This window comes from Coenobita brevimanus, chromosome 69, assembly GCF_032717465.1.
Source record: "Coenobita brevimanus isolate Jiangsu-jjx chromosome 69, ASM3271746v2, whole genome shotgun sequence".
Taxonomy (NCBI): Eukaryota; Metazoa; Arthropoda; class Malacostraca; order Decapoda; family Coenobitidae; genus Coenobita; species Coenobita brevimanus.
Window position 1 is genome coordinate 4,503,447 of NC_137022.1, and position 23,289 is coordinate 4,526,735.

At 41.8% G+C, this 23,289-nt stretch overlaps 1 protein-coding gene across 1 annotated transcript; it reads left to right on the forward strand.

Annotated features, from left to right (window-relative positions):
- The first annotated feature begins 4,889 nt into the window (after positions 1 to 4,889).
- Positions 4,890 to 22,595, forward strand: LOC145406092 (cytochrome P450 9e2-like). Its single transcript, XM_080277282.1, has 6 exons — positions 4,890 to 5,051; positions 13,275 to 13,959; positions 18,887 to 19,105; positions 19,763 to 19,823; positions 20,367 to 20,557; positions 22,426 to 22,595. The coding sequence occupies exons 1-6, from the start codon at positions 5,013 to 5,015 to the stop codon at positions 22,593 to 22,595; spliced, it is 1,365 nt and encodes a 454-aa protein (XP_080133408.1). The 5' UTR covers positions 4,890 to 5,012.
- Positions 22,596 to 23,289: the final 694 nt, after the last annotated feature.

Consider the following 23,289-nt stretch of genomic DNA (forward strand, 5'->3'; position numbering starts at 1 on the left):
TTAATTGGCGATTTTGTAACCATCACTATCTGTCAATAACCGGACGCCTTAATCCCGTAAGGGGTAGCCACAAACAACTCGCTTCCACGTTGTCCTGCCATTTCGTTTCCCTCCCGCCCCCTCACACCCCCTCTCTCATATACCTCTCCACTCCATCCCTGCATCTCATCCTCGGCCTCCCCCTTCCTCCCCCCCCTCCACCACACTCACAAACTCTCCTCGTTCGTCTCTCTCTCTCTCTCTCTCTCTCTCTCTCTCCACATGGCCAAACCACCTCAGTGTATAATTGTCTCCTACCCATATTAAAGAAATCAGACTAAAATTATTGTTTTTAATAGCTGTGTTGTAGAAAGGATCCTTAGATAGTACACTCCACTGCTTTATCATGTCAACCACCTGCTTAAGACTGTGCTTTTCCTGTCATTACTATATTTCCTTGCTGGCCATCAGTGTCTTTCAGTACATTCTAAAGTACTTCCTTTCCTGAGGCCCTGTTACTCTTTTACTTCACATTTATTGGTGTTGTGAGTGTGTGAATGCAGGCCTCTACAAATGCACATCTCTCTCTGCTCTCTAGCACGTAAACACCTCACAGTGCTGGGGCATGGGCAGTGTCGGGAGCGGTGATGGTGACAATTGTGATGATTTCATGATTATGTACTTTAAAAATCCGTTACCTTAATGACTTTCGTGCGGTTGCTAGGCGAAACCTGCACGTTTTTTCCTTTTATTCTCTTCTTTACCTAAAACAAACAGAAACGTGTAGCGTAATTTAAACAGAGCATTGGCGCGTAATTTAAACAGAGAAGTGGTGCGTAAATTAAACAGAGACGTGGCGCGTAATGCAAGTAATGGGCTCCTGTAATCTACGAGGGATTGGTTTTTAAATGATTGTCCTCGTGTACTCGATACCCATGAATACGAGCTGCTGCCTTCTAATTTTCTTCACATCGTGGCATGTAAATTCACTGGCTGTGTGTGTGTGTGTGTGTGTGTGTGTGTGTGTGTGTGTGTGTGTTCTTACCTAATTGTTCTTACCTAATTGTATCTTTACAGAAATGAGTCAAGCTCGTACTGCCCCGTGTCTTAAACCATATTTATCGTACGTATCCTTAAATTTGTGAATTGTTTTGGCACACTATTTCATTCGGCAGTGCATTACATTGATCAATTGCTCTATTTGGGAAACTAAATTTCCTTACGTCTTTATCACCTCTCTTTTTATGCAATTTTTTGCAGTGTCCTCTTGCTGATGCTTCCCCATACGTTAAGTAATCATTTATGTCTATTTTCTCCTTCCCTGATATCCATTTATATAGCATAATCATGTTACCTCTTTTCCTTCTCTCCTGTAGTGTTGGTAGATTCAGTTTATTTAGTTTTTCTTCATAGCTTAGATCGCTTAAGCTTGGTACTCATCTTGTAGCGGCCCTTTGAACTTTTTCAATCTTGTCTATGTGTTTTTTAAGATGAGGACTCCAGACTACTGATGCATACTCTAGGGTTGGTCTGATGAATGATGTTATTATCTTTCTTAGCATGTCTTCATTTATGTATGTAAACGCTATTCTCATATTGGCAAGTAGTGTATACATGTTCCGTACCTTCTCACTGATGTGGTCAGCTGGAGATGGTCTGTTATTGACATTCGCATCTAGGTCCTTCTCTCTTTCTGATGTGTGTAGGGTTTTATTTTCTAACGTATAGTCCCAATCAGGTCTTTTTCCACTTTTACCAAACTTGATTACATGACACTTGTCCACACTGAATTCCATTTGCCATGTATTACTCCATTCATGAAGTTTATTTAATTCTTCTTGTAGCTCTTTACATAAGTCTGTGTTAGTAATTCTCCTTTGTATTTTTGTATCATCTGCAAACATATTTAGATAGCTTTCATTTCCAGTGTTACTGTCTATATCATTTATATACACTAAAATCATGATTGGTGCCAGCACTGAGCCCTGTGGTACTCCACTAGTCACTTCTTTCCATGATGAGTAATTTCCCCTTAGTACTGTTCTCATTTTACTTTTCGTGAGACTTTTCTTGCATCCAACAATACAGTTTGCCTCGAATTCCTCCTTGATGGTACAGTTTCCATAAAAGTCTTTGGTGTCGTACTGTGTCAAATGCTTTCTTGAAATCTAAATACAGTAGATACTGTCCACCCATCCTTCTCTTTCCTGTAATGTGTCTGTTACTCTGTCATAATAGCTCAACAGATTAGTAACACATGATTTTCCTTTTCTGAAACCAAACTGTCTTTCTGTTATCATATTGTGTTCTTCTACATGATTTACTCAAGCTTTTCTTATAAGCTTTTCTAATACCTTGCTTACAACACTGATTAGTGATACTGGTCGGTAGTTAAGTGGATTTTGTTATTCCCTTTCTTGAATAAGGGAACAATGTTTGCTTTCTTCCAAATATCAGGTAGTTTACCTTGACTCAAGGATTTCTTGAAAATTAAAAATAATTTTTTACTTAACTCCTTTGCACATTCACATAGCACCCAACATGTGTGTGTGTGTGTGTGTGTGTGTTCTTACCGAATTGTTCTTACCTAATTGTATCTTTACAGGAATGAGTCAAGCTCGTACTGTCCCGTGTCTTAAACCATATTTATCGTACATATCCTGAAATTTGTGAATTGTTTTGGCACACACTATTTCATTCGGTAGTGCATTCCATTGATCAATTGCTCTATTTGGGAAACTGAATTTCCTTACGTCTTTATCACCTCTCTTCTTGTGCAGCTTTTTTGCAGTGTCCTCTTGCTGATACTTCTCCATATGTTAAGTAATCATTTATGTCTATTTTCTCCTTCCCTGATTTGCACTTATATAGCATAATCATGTCACCTCTTTTCCTTCTCTCCTGTAGTGTTGGTAGATTCAGTTTATTTAGTCTTTCTTCGTAGCTTAGGTCCCTTAAGCTTGGTATCCATCTTGTAGCGGCCCGTTGATCTTTTTCAATCTTGTCTATGTGCTTTTTGAGATGAGGACTCCAGACTACTGATGCATATTCCAGGGTTGATCTAATGAATGATGTTATTATCCTTCTTAGCATGTCTTCATTTATGTATGTGAATGCTATTCTCATATTTGCAAGCAGTGTATATATGTTCCGTACCTTCTGGCTGATGTGGTCAGCCGGAGATAGTCTGTTATTGATAATCACACCTAGGTCTTTCTCTCTTTCTGATGTGTATAGGGTTTTATTTCCTAACTTATAATCCCAATCAGGTCTTTTTCCACTTTTACCAAACTTGATTACATGACACTTGTCCATATTGAATTCCATTTGGCATGTACTACTCCATTCATGAAGTTTATTTAATTCTTCTTGTAGCTCTTTACAAGAGTCTGTGTTAGTAATTCTCCTTTGTATTTTTGCATCATCTGCAAACATAATCAGATAGCTCTCATTTCCAGTGTTACTGTTTATATCATTTATATACACTAAAAACGTGATTGGTGCCAGCACTGAACCCTGTGGTACTCCACTAGTCACTTCTTTCCATGATGAGTAGTTTCCTCTTAGTACTGTTCTCATTTCTCTTTTTATGAGAAAGTCTTGCATCCAACAAAACAGTTTGCCTCGAATTCCTCCTTGATGGAACAGTTTCCATAAAAGTCTTTGGTGTGGTACTGTGTCAATAGCTTTCTTGAAATCTAAATAGATACTGTCCACCCATCCTTCCCTTTTCTGTATTGTGTTTGTTACTCTGTCATAGTAGCTCAACAGATTAGTAACACATGATTTTCCTTTTCTGAAACCAAACTGTCTTTCTGTTATCATACTGTGTTCTTCTAGATGATTTACCCAAGCTTTTCTTATAAGTTTTTCTAATACCTTGCTTACAACACTGGTCAGTGATAGTGGTCGGTAGTTGAGTGGATTTTGTCTATTCCCTTTCTTGAATAAGGGGACAATATTTTTTTTTTTTTTTTCCAAATATCAGGTAGTTTACCTTGACTCAAGGATTTCTTGAAAATTAAAAATAATGGTTTACTTAACTCCTTTGCACATTCTCGTAGTACCCAACATGAAATTTCATCAGGACCACTTGCTTTTCTTCTGTCTAATCTACTTAACTCCTCCTGTATTACTTTTTCTGCTATTTGTATATCTGGTAGTATGTGTGGACATGCATGTTCCACATAGTCCCTCTCAAAATTTTTTTCTTCTGTAAAAACTAATTGGAAATTCTTATTTAGTGCTTCACAAATATCTTTTCTCTTGTGTATAAGTGATTCCCTCGTCCGTAATGGATTGTATTATATCTTTTACTTTGGTTTTGCTTCTGATATAGCTGTAAAACAGCTTTGGTTGATCACTACTTTTATTTATTATATCCTCCTCAAACTGTTTTTGGGCTTCCATCCTTATTCTTGTATAATCGTTTCTTGCCTGTTTGTAATTATTATACGCCCTTTCACTATTATGTCTTCTGTATCTATTCCACAACAAATCTCTTCTTTCTTTTCATTTTTACATTCTGTATTGAACCATTTCTGTATTTTCTTATCTACTTCTTTGTGCTGTGTGATGTACTTCTGGACTCCTATTTCATAAAATTCACAGAATTTTTTATATATACAGCATTTATATCTTGTCCTCTAAGCTCATTTTCCCAATCAACTTCTAAGAAATACTTCTTTAGGTCTTTATAATTTTCCTTTTTATAGTTTAGGCTCTTTGTGTGTGTGTGTGTGTGTGTGTGTGTGTGTGTGTGTGTGTGTGTCAGAAACTAGGGAGAGACAGGACTTTGTAAATACTGACAGTCTGTTTTTAATGACCATCACGTATTCGACAGCCATTTAAATCATGCATTCTTGTTCTTCTTCTTGCCAGGTAAAAGGATCAGGATGCTTGTGACGTGGGTAGCGTTGGTGCTGTTGGTGGTGACTGCATGGTTATATTCAAGATGGCGTCACAGCTACTGGGCCAGCAGAGGCGTTCCATCCCCACCCTCTCTCCCCTTCATCGGCCACCTCCACCAGACCATGTCACCCTTTAAAAATCGCTGGCTGGTCTTCGACAAAGTGAGACATTAACTAGAAGCACTTGGGATCTCTCCTCAGATGGGGTTATTTTGGCTTAAACCTCTCATAAACCACTGATAAGTAACCCCAAGCTGTCCAACTGAGCAAATCCATCAACCACAGACAAGCAAACATCCTTACAGAGCCATCCTGTGTGGTGAACTGATTTTCCCCTGCAGGAGACAGCCTCTTACCACAGGAAGGCACGGGGAAGAGTGTGGAGGTTTGGTTTTCGGATGGATGCCGCAATTGCGTTACTCCACCCAGTTAACAAGGGCACCATAGTAGACTCCACATCGCTCTGTTATGTGGTTATATGGTTATCACACAACACTGTTGTTTTCTAAGTTACAGGAAACGATTAGGCTTGTCACTCAGGGTAGAGCCATCCGTAGAAGAAAGAAGAGTAATAAAATGTGACTAGAGTGAAGGAAGAATAAGAGGAGAGAAGAGCATACACAGAAAAGAATGATAAAGTTGAAGGAAGAAGGAGGCAGCACCACATCAAGTGAGTGGATGATAGCCGCCACCACATATCAACAACATCTCTGTCCTAAATACCATATACTGCCACACAACGCTTGAGTGTCCCAATATTAAAACACAGACGCAAAGACATGGCAGTATAAAGGGTTCACTGCTTAAATCTACTGGTGTGTGTGTGTGTGTGTGTGTGTGTGTGTGTGTGTGTGTGTGTGTGTGTAGATAATAATCATAGCTAGGAGTTAGGATTGTGGTTGTAGACTGGCGAGGTACCTCTTGTCACCAGTTATGTTGGCTGCTACCAGTATAAAGTCCTGAGGCATTGGATAGCTCGTTGTGGGTTTTATCTTGAGGTAGTTGTAGGCCTATCTGTCTTCCTTGTCCCTCCATCTATCTTGTATCGTAAGTGAAGGTGAGGTATAGACATTCTGGGGTTAAGAGGTTTTTATTGTGATGCAGTTATGTGATGGAAAGAGTGACGTGACCCACGTATTGTCAGCATAACGGTGAACCTATTCTACCCTATCTCCTAAGCTTCCTTTTCTCGTCTCTCCAATCCCTTTCTGCTTCTCTGGTTCTCTCTGTTCTCTGATTCTCACCTCAGATTTCTCGGGATATATTACTGGCTGGTTTCCGGCTGGGTGACGTGTGTGTGCGTATGTATGTATGTGTGTAATGTCTGGTACATTTCCATCACGTGAACTAATTGGTTTTCATGTTACCCCATGTCTTTCATATATCACGAAATTCTTCATCATCTGGCATGTGTTTGTCATACATTATGTGCTTGCATTCTAGACTAGGGGATGTGTACGTCTCTTCCTGAACACCAGACATTACATAATGTGCTATGACATTAATTTAATGCCTATAACAATTATATGCCTCTAATGAGTACATATTGTGTTTGACATATTAATGCCTATATTACTTTCTTTCTCTCTTTTCTCCCTCTTTCTTTGGCCTAGCTTTAATTTTCAGAAAGTCATCCAGTTTCTGGCAATACAGGATTTAAGAGGGGTAAGAATGAGCACTGAATCCATGACTTAGTATTTGGTTGAGCTGACCTGTTCCCGTGCCAACAACATATTGGTCTTTCACAGAACTACCTGAATCAACAAACTTTTCAAATTTACCCGCTGACTACCTCTTCAGAGTTGAGAAAAGTGTGTAAGACAGGGTTTACAAAATGTATTTATGGCAGAGCTGGGCACCGCAATCTAAAATTCAACTGTTCAGTTGCAAATCCGCAACCTCTGATCCTTACCTTTTGCTACCGCAATTCCGATATAAACTTGGAATATCCAGTTCTGGTACTTCAGTACTGCAACAGTAATCCAGGTTCACAATTTTCAATACAAAGTGCACAAACGGGGTAAATCACGTGGTAATGTAGTGAATTATTGTATTTATAATCTATTTATGACATTTATGATATATTTTAAAATTGTCGCCGATACTTTAGTGTATTTACTGAAAACTTACCCATCACAATTATCTTCCTCAGAACCATAATTTTTTAACCCGAGGCATCCCATCGACGTATGGGTACGTCGCAACATTTTGTCACAGCTAGTCCCGTCGATGTACTGGTAGGTTGGGCAATTGCAAGGTTCATAATATGCACAATTTTCAATTTTCGTGCATGATTTTTCGTACATATACACGGGACACCTTCCTCTATTCCTCTGCAAGATGCCAGGCTGGGACAATGCCTTACACCACATAACCTCCCCCCCCCCCGTGCGCCATTGTCTTGGCAATTCACCTGTTACCAGTGACCTTGCCAATGAAGACATTCAGGGCCACAGTGATTCCCCAATCGATGACAATCTGGAGGACAAAGTTTACATAGCATTAGAGGAAGAAACATTCAGATATGATGATCAGGTAATGTCGCCAAAAAAGGTCAGGTATGTTGATGAGTTAGTGAGTGAAACAATGCTTCTAATGCCTGTATTACTGTTTGAAAACCAATAAACTCTGGTACTACATATAAATTCGTACAAAATAAATAAATAAATATCATTTATGAGTGATGTGGAATAGTTACCTTCCCATAGAACTCGTTTTCTTTGCAGCTAGCCTGATAGAAAACCCTGTAAGGTAAGGAGGTACTCCTACCTGTATCGAGTATTTTAAACCTCAGGTGAGCGATTTCTCTATGAATTTTCGATGTTTCTCAACAAAAGCGGAGGTTTTAGCAAAAAAAAAAAAAAATCCAAAAATGGTCGTGACTGGGGGGTGTCGGAGGTGCGAAAGTGGTCGGGACGTAACGGGTTAAAAACTCCCAAAATGTTTGCATGAGTCTGCCTTGGTCATCAAATGGCGGCTGTCCATGCTGCTCGATCGCTGGCAGCTTCCCTATTCAGTCCATTATCCATGAGGTTACGCTCAAAGACCTCGTCCAAGGTCATTTTCTGTCTACCTCTCGCAACCCTACCCCTAACATTAACACTTCTTACTTCCTGCACCCAGTTATCGTCCCCCATCCTCTCCACATGCCCAAACCATCTCAATCTACCACTCCTCATCACAACACCAATACACTCGAGTGTCATCATACCCCTCAACTCTTCCATCGTAAACCTAGGCCTCCCCCCCTCCCCAGGCCTCACATTCAGGGATGCACTGCACATCAACCTAATCACTGTCAATTCTGTACGTTTAAGCCTTTCGGGACTTTGGCGAAAGCTTTGCCATTGCACTTGACATCTCAAAGGCTTTCGATCGAGTCTGGCATAAATCTTTAATTTCCAAACTGCCCTCCTACGGTTTCTATCCTTCTATCTGTACCTTCATCGCTAGCTTCCTTTCTGGTCGTTCTATAGCTGCTGTCGTAGACGGCCATCGTTCTTCTCCTAGATCTATCAACAGTGGTGTTCCTCAGGGCTCTGTCCTATCACCAACTCTCTTCCTTTTATTCATCAATGATCTTCTAAGCTGTACATCTAACCCTATCCACTCATACGCTGATGACTCCACCCTTCACCTTTCCATTCAGTTCCCGCAACGCCCATCTCAACAGTTACTTCAAGAAACAAGGGATGAGGCTATGGCACACCTAATGTCTGACTTGGCTCATATCTCTGACTGGGGTAAAAATAATATGGTTGTCTTTAATGCTTCTAAGACTCAGTTCTTACACCTATCAACCAGACAAAATCTTCCACAGGTATACCCACTAATGTTTAATAATATTCAGATTAATCCTGCATCATCCTTGAACATGCTTGGGGTTTCATTTACTCGGGACTTATCTTGGAAAGATCATATTACATCTCTTGTAAAATCTGCTTCCAAGAGATTGGGTGTGCTAAACCGACTCCGCTCTTTCTTTACCCCTGCACAATTGTTGACTCTATACAGGGGTTTTATCCGCCCCTGTGTGGAGTACAACTCTCATGTGTGGGGAGGCTCCCCACATACAGCTCTTCTCAATAGGGTAGAGTCAAAGGCTTTTCGTCTCATTAACTCTCCTCCTCTTACTGACTCCCTTCAACCTCTGTCTCTTCGCCGCACTGTTGCATCTTTATCTCTTTTCTATCGCTACTTTAATGGTCACTGCTCCTCTGAACTGTCTGCTTGCAGTCCTCCACCTCTACGGGCGCGTAGCACCCGTCTGGCAGCAAACTCTCATCCCTTTTCTGTCCAACTCTCTAATGCAAGAGTTAACCGTTACTCCCAGTCTTTCATTCATGCAACAGGTCAGCTCTGGAACTGTCTCCCTCTGTCTGTATTTCCTCCTGCCTATGATCTCCAGTCTTTCAAACGCAGTGTGTCCAGGCATCTCAAAATGATCGGATCTTGAATTTGGCTCTCTATTGTATTTTGTTTTTCTCTTGGAGGGAACTGTTACTGCGGGCTCATGGCCTTTGGTTCCTTCTTCCTCGCATAAAAAAAAAAAAAAAAAAAAAATATGCTCTTCCTTTACTGCCCCAGTCTCACTACCAAACAGCTTTACACTTCTAACACATGCTGCATACAAAGATCCCTTAACATGAAGGGAGAGGCCACTCAATGTCAGGAGAGACAACAGCTCCCTGAACTTTTTCCAATAACTACATAAAAAATTTCACCATTATTTTTTAGGAAGGTCATACCCCTTCCAGATTTTAAAATGATACAAAATATGTGTTATGAGGAACACACTGAGTGTATGTGAGTGAGGTGGAGGGGGGGAAGAGGGAGGGGGAGGCCGAGGATGAGATGGAGGGATGGGGTGGAGAGGTATATGAGAGAGGGGGGTGTGAGTTGGGAGCAGGGCAGTGAAATGGCAGGGGACAGGACGACGTGGAGGTGTTATGTTTGTGGCCACCCTAAACGGGATTCAGGCGTCTGGCAATAGATAGATAGATAGACAGATACAAAATAGGGAAAGGATGGCAGATATGACTTAGGTACTTTAGTACAAATTGTACAATGGACTCTTAACTGTAATGCAATGTTTGGGGAGCCTAACCCCACCCCCCTAGTGATTCCTGGGAGGCCATCCTCCTCTCAAAAACAAAAACGATAAACAATTAAGGAAATACTTGAATGAAATTTTCCATGTGAGTCAGTTTGGTTACTGGGAAGGCCTTCCACTATATGCGTTTTTCCTGCCGTTCCTCTTAGTGGGTTCAGTCTTCACTCACCTAAGTAAAAGTTCCTAGAAATAGTGAAAGGTGGGCAGATATGGCTTTATATCATGTTATGTGTTGTACAATGGGCTAATCATCCAATTTTCAATAGATAGTGCACAAACGGGGTAAATTGCTTGGTAATGTAGTGAATTATTGTATTTATAATCTATTTATGATATTTGTGATATATTTTAAAATTGTCGCCGATACTTTAGTGTATTTACTGAAAACTTACCCATTACAATTATCTTCCTCAGAACCATAATTTTTTAACCCGAGGCTTCCCATCGACGTATGGGTACGTCGCAACATTTTGTCACAGCTAGTCCCGTCAATGTACTGGTAGGTCGGGCAATTGCAAGGTTCATAATTTGCACAATTTTCAATTTTCGCGAGTGATTTTTCATACATATATACGGGACACCTTCCTCTATTCCTCTGCAAGATGTCAGGCTGGGACAATGCCTTACACCACATAACCTCTGCCCCCCCCGCACGCCATTGTCTTGGCAATTCACCTGTTACCAGTGACCTTGCCAATGAAGACATTCAGGGCCAGAGTGATTCCCCAGTCAATGACAATGTGGAGGACAAAGTTTACATAGCATTAGAGGAAGAAACAGTCAGATATGATGATCAGGTAATGTCGCCAAAAAAAGGTCAGGTATGTTGATGAGTTAGTAAGTGAAACAATGCTTCTAATGCCTGTATTACTGTTTGAAAACCAATATACTCTCGTACTACATATAAATTTGTACAAAATAAATAAATAAATACCGTTTATGAGTGATGTGGAATAGTTACCCTCCCATAGAACTCATTTTCTTTGGAGCCAGCCTGATAGAAAGCCCAGTAAGGTAAGGAGGTACTTCTACCTGTATCGAGTATTTTAAACCTCAGGTGAGCGATTTCTCTATGAATTTTCGATGTTTCTCACCAAAAGCTGAGATTTTAGCCAAAAAATTTTTTTTTCCAAAATAGTCCGGGACTGGGGGGTGTCGGAGGACCAAAATAGCTCGGGACGTGACGGGTTAAGGTACTGACGTATACTCAGGTGTGTATCTATCACTTTTTATTTTGTATCAGAGTTAAGGCATACCTTGAAAATCTCACAATACTGTTATTGCAATAATATAATCATATCCTTTTTTACAAAAATAATGTTACAAGGAAAAGAAATAGCCTTTGTTCCACTCGGGAAAATCAGGCTGACCAGCAACAGAATACAGTCCACAGAACTTAAATAGATAATTCATAGAAATGTGCTTACTCTTGCAGATAATAACTCAGTAATACCATAAAAGAAAGTATTTTCAGTGATCATCATTACATTAGCCCTTAACCCTTTAACCGCGGGCATTGTTTTGCCTCGACTGGCCTCTCCCGCGGGGGTTCCAGTCAAAATGTAAACAAACTTTAAACCTTTATAACTCTGCACAGAATAAATCTAGGGCGAAAAATAAGGTACCATTAGAAAGTACTAACCTTCGGCTTTGCAATGATGTAGGTTTCATGATTCCGTTGACTATCACTGGATGGGCAGTGCCATTAGAAGTGAGCGATCTAAAATCACTATTTTTCTCTCACACACCATTACCAAATGCCAACCTCATTCTGATAATAATACTATAAACATATATGAACACTGCACATATGATAAACACCCACTCTGTGTTCACTGAGGCAGGTAAAAGGCACTGTAATTGCCCGCACTTCACTGCCACATCAGCGGTGTTGTAATCACTATTTTTCGCTCACACACCATTACCAAATGCCAACCTCATTCTGATAATAATACTATAAACATATATAAACACTGCACATACGATAAACACCCACTCTGTGTTCACTGAGGCAGGTAAAAGGCACTGTAATTGCCCACACTTCACTGCCACATCAGCGGTGTTGTAATCACTATTTTTCGCTCACACATCATTACCAAATGCCAACCTCATTCTGATAATAATACTATAAACATATATGAACACTGCACATACGATAAACACCCACTCTGTGTTCACTGAGGCAGGTAAAAGGCACTGTAATTGCCTGCACTTCACTGCCACATCAGCGGTGTTGTCACTCACACAGCTGGACAGATACTGATGCGTGTTTGGTCAGGGGTGGGGTGGGGGGCCCAGGGGGTGGGAGGTGGGGGCCGGGGGGTGGGAGGAGGGAGGTGGGGGTTGGCTGGAGTGAAAGAACTTAATAGCTACTCTCCCTTGAAACAACTGGCGCACGGAAAAAACGCGTGGTATTCAAAATATTCACAAACATTCGAGAATGACACCCGCGGTTTGGTCCAGTTTTTGCAATGTCATTCTGGGATGATACCCGCGGTTAAAGGGTTAAGTTCTTCATCTGTCAAATTGTGGAATCACTGTGCATGGTTAGCTATGCGTGCCATAAAATTTATTGTCACGCAGGCTTTTAGTATACCGTACCGTATCATATCAAATCATTTCTGGTATTGCCCATCCCTAGTGATAACTGATGCAGCGACGTCTAGCCCGCCACTGCTGCTGGCCAGGAATCCTGTTCAAGCTTGATATTCATGAGTCATGCTGTAGACTGTACTAACTGACACCGACCGCCATGAGGGAGATTGTGGACTGGATTGAGATTTCGGAAGTACTTTTGCGATGCAATACCACAAGTTTCGAACGAGTTTGCAGCAATTGCAATTCCGCAATTGAAATCATGTGGTCCACTAATGCAGAAATTGCGGATTGTAGAAGTGATCACAGAGGTGCCCAGCCCTGATTTATGGTTGCCTCATTCCTAAATATCTCTTCTGTATCCTGCCTGCTTTCAGTGACAGCACCTCTGTTCTGTCATGTCCTTGTAGTATCTCTATTGTCCTATTACAAAATGCATGTTTTATGATGCCTGTATTATGATACTGTATTTAAAAGTGAAAAGTTATAGGGGATTTTCTTAGCTAAAAAGGAAGTTACTAATCACAGTTGCTTATTTCCAGAGAGACTGATCAAGATTTTTTTTCTCATACCAGGGAAGCCTCTGGTGTATGGTATATTATATAAATACTTTTGTGGGTTTAAGTAACCATCAAACTTTACTGGGGCTGAAACTATTTCATTTTTCTTCGTTTCAGATGTACCACACCTACACGAACAGTCCCTACTTTGGCCTGTATGAAGGCTTCAGGCCCGTACTGATGGTGTGTGACCCGGACATACTCAAGAACATATTCGTAAAGGACTTTGATCATTTCGTGAACAGGCGGCCCTTTCGAGCGAACCAACCCGACAGCTACATGAGTGACATGCTGGGAAGTAAGAGGGATCAGGAGTGGAAGGACTTGCGTGCTATCCTGTCCCCAACATTCTCCACCAGGAAGATGCGACGGATGTTCTCGCTTGTGTACAATATTGCTGACACATTTGTATCTTCCTGCCTTAAAGATGCAGGAAAGAATCCATCTGTTAACATGAAGGACAAAGCTGGACGGTTCACCATGGACACTATCGCATCTTGTGCTTTTGGCATCGAGTGTAACTCTCTCACACAGGAAAACCCTCTTTTCGCCCAAAAAGCAGACTCTTTTTTTGCTGCAACGCCAATAATGGTACTGAGGATTCTTGTGATGAGGAACTGGCCGCGACTGTTCAACGCTTTGGGCCTGAAGGAGGACTCAGAGGAGATGGGGTTCTTCCAAAGTGTAGCAGAGGAGACCATTAGGGCCCGCCAAGCCGGCGAAAAGAGGGGGGACTTCCTTGACCTTTTACTGGAGGCGCGGGCTGAAGACTCTGACACCACCACTGCCTCTACTAAGCATGGTGATTGACCTTTGCCTTTTATTACTACACTATCTCTTCATAGATCTTTTTGCTATACCATATCTGTAAAAGTTCCATCTGCAGTGCAAGTGATGTAATCGGGAGTACACTAGGACTATGAAAGTGAGGCCCCAGGTTCGATTCCCAGGCCAATTTTGTGATCTTTGGGCAAGGTCTATTTACCTGGATGGTAAATCTGATGATTGTGTTTCGTAGTCTGGGGAAAATTGGGACTTGATAAACCTGAATGACTGTCATATTGGCCCTTCAGTTGCCAATAGTCATTACGCCTTCTTGTTCACACTAACTCGGCCAAGACAAACTCTGAATTCCTAAGTTTTTGCACACCTTTATTTTTCCCAGAATCGTTGATCGTTCTCTCTCTCTCTCTCTCTCTCTCTCTCTCTCTCTTCATCATGTCCATTTTGCACACCTCTCTATTAACAAATCGCCTCCATGTCTCCCTTTCCCCCCTCCATTTAGCTGTCCAACCCCCAACTCACACCCCCCACTCTCATATACCTCTCCACTCCATCCCTCCATCTCATCCTCGGCCACTCCCTCCCTCTCCCCCTTTCCACCTCACTCACACACACTTTCCTCATTAGTCCCTCACTCTCCATCCTCCCCACATGGCCTTTTACCATACCAAATATTCCAGCACAGAATGACTGCGGAAAGGGATTTTTAAAGCTTATTTTCCACCCTGAAGAACAAAATATATCAGGTGTTACTTCACCTTCTTTTCGTAGCTGAGACTCAGTTGTCTGAGGCAACTGACAGCAAATCTTTTTCTGTATCCTCCTACTTCCTTTTATACTCATTTCAAAGCCAAAGGTGGCTGTTGTGTATATATATGCAACGACTTATCTTGCTCTCGTGTTCCTGAACTCGATTCTTCTGAATTCTCTACACTCTGGCTTTGGCTTTCCTGTCATTCTCTGACTAAATATATCTGCGCTGTTTACTTATCTCGTAATTCTGCTATCAAAAATTCTTCGACTATCTTACTTCTACGATGGAACACATCCTATCCATTTCTCCTTTCTCTGAAATCTCCATTCTAGGAGATTTCAATGTTCACCACCACCTTTGGCTTTCCTCTCCATTTACTGATCCACCTGGTGAACAAGCCTACACCTTTTCTATCCTTAATGACCTAGAGTAGCTTGTGTAACACCCTACCCGTATCCCTGACTGCCTTGGAGAGAGCTCTAACATAATTGACCTCTTCCTTACAACTAATCCTTCTGCTTACACTATTAATCTTTTCTCTTCATTGCGCTCCTCCGATCACAACCTTATCACCCTGACCCTGTCCTATCACTCCGGTACGGCCTGTGGACCCTCTAGAAAAACATCGTCTGTGGCACTTTGGAGCTGCGGATGGACGGGAGCCATCTGAGTGTGCCTTGAACATTACAGAGGTTATTCTGTCGGGCATGGAAACATACATTCCTTTCTCATATGCAAGAAAGCCTTGGTTTAATCACAATTGTTCTAATGCTGTTCACAACAAGGAGAGGGCCTATAAAAGGTACCGGAACCAACCCATCCCTGAATCACATCTTTTATATGTTTCTGCCCAGAATCATGCTAAGTCTGTCCTTCGCTCTGCTAAAAATAATTTAATTCGTACTAAATGCTCTCAACTCTCCAACTCGAATTCTTCCCGCTTGTTTTGGTACCTTGCCCAAAACCTTTCTAACAACTTTACCTCATCATCTTCCCTCCTCTTTTCTACTCTGATGGCTCTGTAGCTATTTCTTCTACTGACAAAGCAGATCTCTTCACTCAGACTTTCTCCTCCAATTCCACCTTAGATGAGTCTGGTGCTGTTCCTCCATCACTTCCCCCCGTTGACTTCCTCATGGCTGACATGAAAATTTCTTCAGCTGATGTATTTTATGCCATCACAGGCTTCATTACTAACAAGGCATACAGGCATGATGGAGTCCCTCCTTTTGTTCTCAAGAACTGTGGTTCTGTGTTTACATCCTGCATAGGCAAACTCTTTCGCCTTTGTCTAACAACTTGTACCTTTCCTTCTTGATGGTAGTTTGCTCTTATTCAGCCAGTTCCAAAGAAGGGTGACCATTCCCAACCCTCTAATCGTCTAATTGCTTTAACATCTTGTATCTCAAAAGTTTTCGAATCAGTCCTTAATAGGAAAATTTTAAAGCATCATTCCTATCACAACCTTCTTTCTGAGCATCAGTATGAGTTCCGTCAGGGACGCTCCACTGGCGATCTTCTCGCCTATCTTTCAGACTCCTGTGCATCCTCCTTTCGGGACTTTGGCGAAAGCTTTGCCATTGCAGTTGACATCTCAAAGGCTTTCAATCAAGTCTGACATAAATCTTTAATTGTCAAACTGCCCTCTTACGATTTCTATCCTTCTATCTGTGCCTTCATCTATAGCGTCCTTTCTGGTCGTTCTATAGCCGCTGTTGTAGACGGCCATCGTTCTTCTCCTAGATCTATCAACAGTGGTGTTCCTCAGGGCTCTGTCCTATCGTCAACTCTTCCTTTTATTCATCAATGTCCTTCTAAGCTGTACATCTAACCCTATCCACTCATATGCTGATGACTTCACCCTTCACCTTTCCATTTGGTTCCCACAACTTCCATCTCAGCAGTTACTTCAACAAACAAGGGATGAGGCTATGGCACACCTAACGTCTGACTTGGCTCGTATCTCTGACTGGGGTAAAAATAACCTGGTTATTTTTAATGCATTAAAGACCCAGTTATTACACTTATCAACCCGACAAAATCTTCCACAGGTATACCCACTAATGTTTAATAATATTCAACTTAATTCTGCATCATCCTTGAACATGCCTGGGGTTTCATATATTCGGGACTTGTCTTGGAAAGATCATATTACTAAGTACATCTCTTGTAAAATCTGCTTTCAAAATATTAAGTGTGCTAAGCCGTCTCCGTTCCTTCTTTACCCCTGCACAATTGTTGACTCTATACGCGGGTTTTATCCGTCTCCGTTTAGAGTACAACTTTCATGTGTGGGGAGGTTTCCCACATACAGCTCTTCTCAATAGGGTGGAGTCAATGGCTTTTCATCTCATTTACCTCACCTCCTCTTACTGACTCCCTTCAACCTCTGTCTCTTCGCCGCACTGTTGCATGTTTATCTCTTTTCTATCGTTACATCAATGGTCACTGCTCCTCTGAACTGTCTGAATGCATCCCTCCACCTCAACGACGGGCGCATAGCACCCGTCTAATAGCAAACTCTCATCCCTTTTCTGTCCAACTCTCTAATGCAAGAGTTAACCGTTACTCTTAGTCCTTCATTTATGCAATAGATCAACTCTGGAACTGTCTCCCTCTGTCTGTATTTCCTGCTTCCTATGATCTCCAATTTTTCAAACGCAGTGTGTCCAGGCATCTCGAAATTATTGGATCTTGAAATTGGCTCTCTTGTATTTTATTTTTCTCTTGGAAGAAGCAGTTATTGCGGGCTTGTGGCCTTTGGTTTCTTCTTTCTCGCATAAAAAAATGAAGCTTCAGATTATGTCCTTAATTGCTTTCCAGTGGCAATATTGTCCACCTTGTCTATCACCTTATGGAAGACAACTGCATTTCCTTCATCTCTGTCTTCTTAAGTGCTTAGAACACTGGCAAATCTTAAAAAGTTCTTAGAGGTGTTACCAAGTCCTGATTTAAGTCACATTCGTCAACAAAAAACTCTTAATTAGTCAGGACAGCCTCAGTCACCATCAGTCAGCGTCATCACCACAAATACAGCAATCAAAATAATCAGTTTGCCTTGTGTGTGATAAGTACCTGGTACCTAATTAGCAGCAAATTAGACCAGATGATCCCTGCAAGCCAGTTTACCTTCATTATCTCACTTGACAGCAGTTCGTACTGAGTCAGGTCAATGTCAAGTCGTGTGTGTGTGTGTGTGTGTGTGTGTGTGTGTGTGTGTGTGTGTGTGTGTGTGGTCATGTGAGGTCAGATACTGTTATATCTATTTATGCAGGTTGGTTTGGGTCTATCTGAGCCACACTGGATGTAAAAGGGTCTAATCACATTCACTTTAGCAATTTTAGGTTCATATAAGTTCTGACACGTTCACTTCAGCAATTTTAGGTTCATTTAAGGTAGTCTAGGGTCAGTTTGGTCTGTTCATGTCCACCTAAGGCCATCCAGGGCAGATTAGGTTCACTTAAATATCTCCACAGGAATTCAGTCTGTTCATGCATAGAGTGGTGAGAGTGGAGGGTGTAAGTGTGAGAGGAGGGTGTAAGTGTGGGAGGAGGGTGTAAGTGTATTGGTAGGTGGGAAAGCTAAGAAAATCAGAGAGAGAAGAAGACTGGAATTTAACCAAGTGTTGTTTGCATAAGGTAACATTTAGCAATGAGTGTGTGAGTAAGAAAGAGATTGTGCTAGGAGAAAATGAAGAGTGAGAGTGAGAAAATAGAGAGAGAGAGAGAGAGAGAGAGAGAGAGAGAGAGAGAGAGAGAGAAACGATCCCGAGTAACAACTGACGGGGAAGATGGAGAAGTGAACTGTTTTACCTATGGGTGAGTGGACGCAGCAGAAGATGGGGCCAAGGCAGGAGATGGATGGGAAGAATCACGATATTATGAGGAAGAACAGCAGCATAGTGAGGAAGCATGTATTCTTTACCCTCAGACACCTGCCATCTTATGCTGCAGGAATTAAGACAGGGTCGTTCATAGCTTAGAAATAATATCTTTGGGCTTACAGATATACGAGAAAAAAATACAAGCTAAACTATTTTGATCTTAGGATAATCTTAAAGTCAGTTTGGGGTTAATTTTAGCCAGATTCCGAAATCATGTCTTGCTAAATTTCATCCCCCAAGATTGATTCTAAGAATATATATAGTAATTCATTCAAAATTGGTTTATATTTTGGTCTCGTCCACTACCAGTCCTCACCGACAAAGTGATGGTGGCGCAGTGCATCCTGTTCCTGATGGCTGGCTACGACACCACCGCCTCCGCTGTGGCCTTCTCCTCACACCTGCTTGCCAAGAACCCAGAGCCCCAGCAGCGCCTTCGTCAGGAACTTGAGGAACTGGTGAAAGAGGAGGGGGAGCTGACCTACCAGGGGGTCATGGAGGCCAAGTTCCTGGATGCCTGCGTTATGGGTGTGTATTAAAAGCGATGAATTTTCTCGTGTATTAAATTTGTGCCGTATATTCTCGTGTATTAAATTTGTGGTGCATTTTCCCGTATACTAAATATGTGCTGCATTTTCTCGTGTATTAAATTTGTGCTGCATTTTCTCGACCCGTTGACCTTCAGATTGTCATACTGTTTCATCTTCCGCACTCCCATCAACATGTGAATCATTATCTTGCTTAACCCTATCTCAGGCAGGGTTGGGTCGAGTTAAAGCACCTCTCCCTCTTGCAAATCAGCTGAAAGAAGTGCGTGTCTGTTGGTGCCTTCAAGATATCGAGTTTACAAGATGCCTTTGACGTAACTCCTAGGCCCAGGAGAGGTCATGTGTGTGTCCAAATTAAATCCATATAATTCTGGGCGTCTTTCCAATTGGAGTAGTTGAATGAAGAGTGAAACCGAGTGTGTTTGAAATTTACGCCTGTTTCGAGTGAAGAGGGCAATGTCTGATTTGACTGGCGAAAGAGACATTCAATTCTATCTAAACCCAAATCCCAGGGAGTATAGATATTTCTGGTGCTGCGCTGTTGACTGCTGAGATAGATTGATAAATAGATAGACAGATAGAGAGTATATCAAGGCAGTCATGGCAGTTTACATTGGTTTCCCTCTTCCCTTTACAGAGTCCCTGAGGATATACCCGCCAGCGCTGTTTGTGGACCGGATGTGTACCAAGGATTACAGGTGAAGACAGGTGTACGTGATGAACAAGAGGTGTAGATGGTCAACAAGAGGTGTGTATGGTGAACAAGAGATGTATATGGTGAACAAGAGGTGTAGATATTGAAGTGTGTGGGATGAGAAAAGGTGACCATTTTAAAACAAGGTGTGCAAGAAATAAATAATATGAACAAGCAAATAGGTGCACGCAAAGTACACGGAACAGTGAACACTTAGAGATGAACAGATGAAAATGAACACTTGATTAAAACCTGAGGAAATCTTTATGATGAACACGTAAGAACCATAAATATGTAAAATCATGGTGTGCTGCTGCTGTAGTAGTAGTAGTAGTAGTAATAGTAGTAGTAGTAGTAGTAGTAGTAGTAGTAGTAGTAGCAGCAGTAATAGTAGTAGTAGTAGACAGGCATAGATGGACAGATGGTTGATACACATGTAGATGAGTAGACGAAATGATAGACTGATAGGCAGACTTATAGATAACTAATTAAATCCCAAAGACAGTCACAGGAGCATTCAAGACATATACACTCACCTTTCCTCCAGGATCCCCGGAACTAATCTGCACTTGAAGGAGGGGGACCTGCTGCAGTTCCCTGTGTGGAGTCTTCACCACGACCCCCGCTACTGGCCCGACCCTGAACAGTTCCGGCCTGACCGCTTTCTGCCCGAGAACAAGGTCAACATCAAGGGTTTCACCCACATGCCCTTTGGAATGGGACCCCGGAACTGTTTAGGTGAGGTCATGTGGGGTCAGAATAGGACATGGGGTCAATAGGACATGGGGTCAGAATAGGACATAGGCACAGAATAGGACGTGGGGTCAGAATAGGACATGGGGTCAGAATAGGACACGAGGTCAGAACAGGACATGTGGTCAGAATAGGACATGGGTCAGAATGAGACATAGGGACACGGATATGGCTTCCCTGTGTCCTTTTTACTCTAACCTAGCATCAACACTATACTCTCTATCTTGAATATTGAATTTGGGCAAGATATTCAATTTATATATCTATCTATTGCCAGGCGCCTTAATCTTGTAGGGGATGGCCACAAACAAATCGCCTCCAAGTCGCCCTGTCACCCGCCATTTCGCTGCCCTCCACCCAGCTCACACCTAGAGTCTTATATTAATCACGAGGAAGGGCGGTGTTCTAGTATGGTTAGGGAACTTACTAACATCTCTTCCTTACCGATTAATTTCTGATTCTGCTCCTTTACTATGTTCTTATGTGTTATTCAGGAAGTTTAGTAACAACTTTTCCTTACCAATTTATTTCTGATTCTGCTCCGTTACAATATTCTTTTGTGTTATTCATGCAATCTATGTCGATATTGAAAAGACATAAGAAGCAGCCCACCGGGTATTAATGAGGAGTTTGGAAAATAAATCGCTAAGGAAGAGGGGTTAGGGAGCCTCCTTACCAGACAGGAATACCGGCCGAAGTGCTATGTCAAGAATGCTTTTTTATGCAAAAAAGAAGGAACCAAAGGCCAGAAAACCAGCAAAAGGACAAAAATCTGGGCCAAGGTTATGTGAAAGGATTATAGGAAACTTACGAGCAAGTATGTATCGTATCTGTAATTTGTTTTCACGTGAAGGACAAGATTGACTGACTGATTGACTGACTGACTGACTGATTGACTGACTGACTGACTGATTGACTGAATGAGTGATTGACTGACTGATTGGCTGCCTGACTGACTGATTGGCTGCCTGACTGACTGATTGGCTGCCTGACTGACTGACTGACTGACTGACTGAATTACTGATTGACTGACTGATTAACGGACCGACTGACTGACTGATTGACTGGCTGATTGACTGACTGACAGGTATACAAAAATAAACACACACACACACACACACACACACACACACACATAGATCAAAACAATCTTCTAACATCAAATTTCACCCCCCACGCCAGGAACACAGTATAATGATGCAAGGGAGAATGGAGAATGGTCTAGTGTCTCATGTGTTGATGTAAAAATTATGTTCCATTTAAGAAAAAAATTGTCTTAGGCTGTTTTGAAGGAAGGAAAAGGAATCGGAAATATGCTCAAGATTTCCACATTTTTCTCCTCAGCTGAGATTCCCTAACACATCTCCCTTGGCGATTTGGTTTTCTTATTACAGCTTACCATTGTTTTGTTTGTTACTTATTTGCTTTTTACCTTACGCTGATTGCATTGTTGATATAAGAGGCATAATATAATAATAATAATAATAATAATAATTATTATTATTATTATTATTATTATTATTATTATTCACTCTCATCTTAAATGTCGGGACCAACTGCATAGCCCCGGGCTCCTACGCTCCTCATGGGGCAACGTAGAATTGGATGATGGATGGATGGATGGATTATTATTATTATTATTATTATTATTATTATTATTATTATTATTATCATGAACTTTTTTCCTACATAAGGAAGGGGCGAGGTAGGGTCCAGAGAGCAAGGAGAGAGAAGGCATTATAGAAGGAGAAGTATCGACATCGACTAGTGAAATGAAGCAGACGTCATCCAAGCCTCTGAAGTTCCTTTACAGACGAATTTCAGTTGTTAATTACACGATATTTCTTCTTCAGCCATGCGGTTCGCCCTGATGGAGACCAAGGTTGCCCTGGCCAAGCTGATCCTGGCAGCTGACCTCAGGATACCGCCAGGTTACGAAGACATCAAAATGGAAAGCTCACCCTTCCTGCAGAGGCCTAAGCATGGCGTCTACATCCTCCTCACGCCTCGCAAACACGAATGAGACACGTAGAGGGCGGTGTGCCAGTACGGCTGGGAAGCCATCATACCAAAAACCCATAATAAAACATCAACACCAAAAAATCTCCCTGGGGGTAGGGGGGAGTTTTCAAGAATACTCCCCCAGTATTCCTGCTTGTCGAAAAACTAAAAGGGTTGGCGGAGGGTTAGTGCCCCACCCCGAAAAACAATTAACTAAAAAGACAAACATAAGCCTCGGACAAGGACTGACCGAAAGATGACGACCAAGGACCGGACAAAGGACATGGTAATTGGAACTTGGAATGTAAGGGGAGCGAATGATGAGGTGAAAGAGAGAGAGAGATTGTCCAGGTGCTTGAGGGTGCGAAAGTTGATGTATGCGGAATAACTGAAACGAAATGGAGAGGTGAGAGTATGGGAGTATGGATGGGGTATATGTGCAGGAGTAGGTGAGAATGAGAGGGCAAAAGAAGGAGTATGTATAGTTGTGATTAAAGATGGAAGAAGAGCATAAGACAGTATGGATCAGTTAGGTCAAGGATTGTGTGGGCGATTGTGTGTGTGTATGCACCAACGCAAGATCGTGCAAGCAGAGTGAGAGAAGAGTTCTGGACAAATGTGTAAGTGTGCATGGAAAAGTTTGGAAGGAATGAGAGAGTGTTTTTGATCGGTGATATGAATGGTAAAGTAGGGAATGTAAAGGTGGATGGAATAGT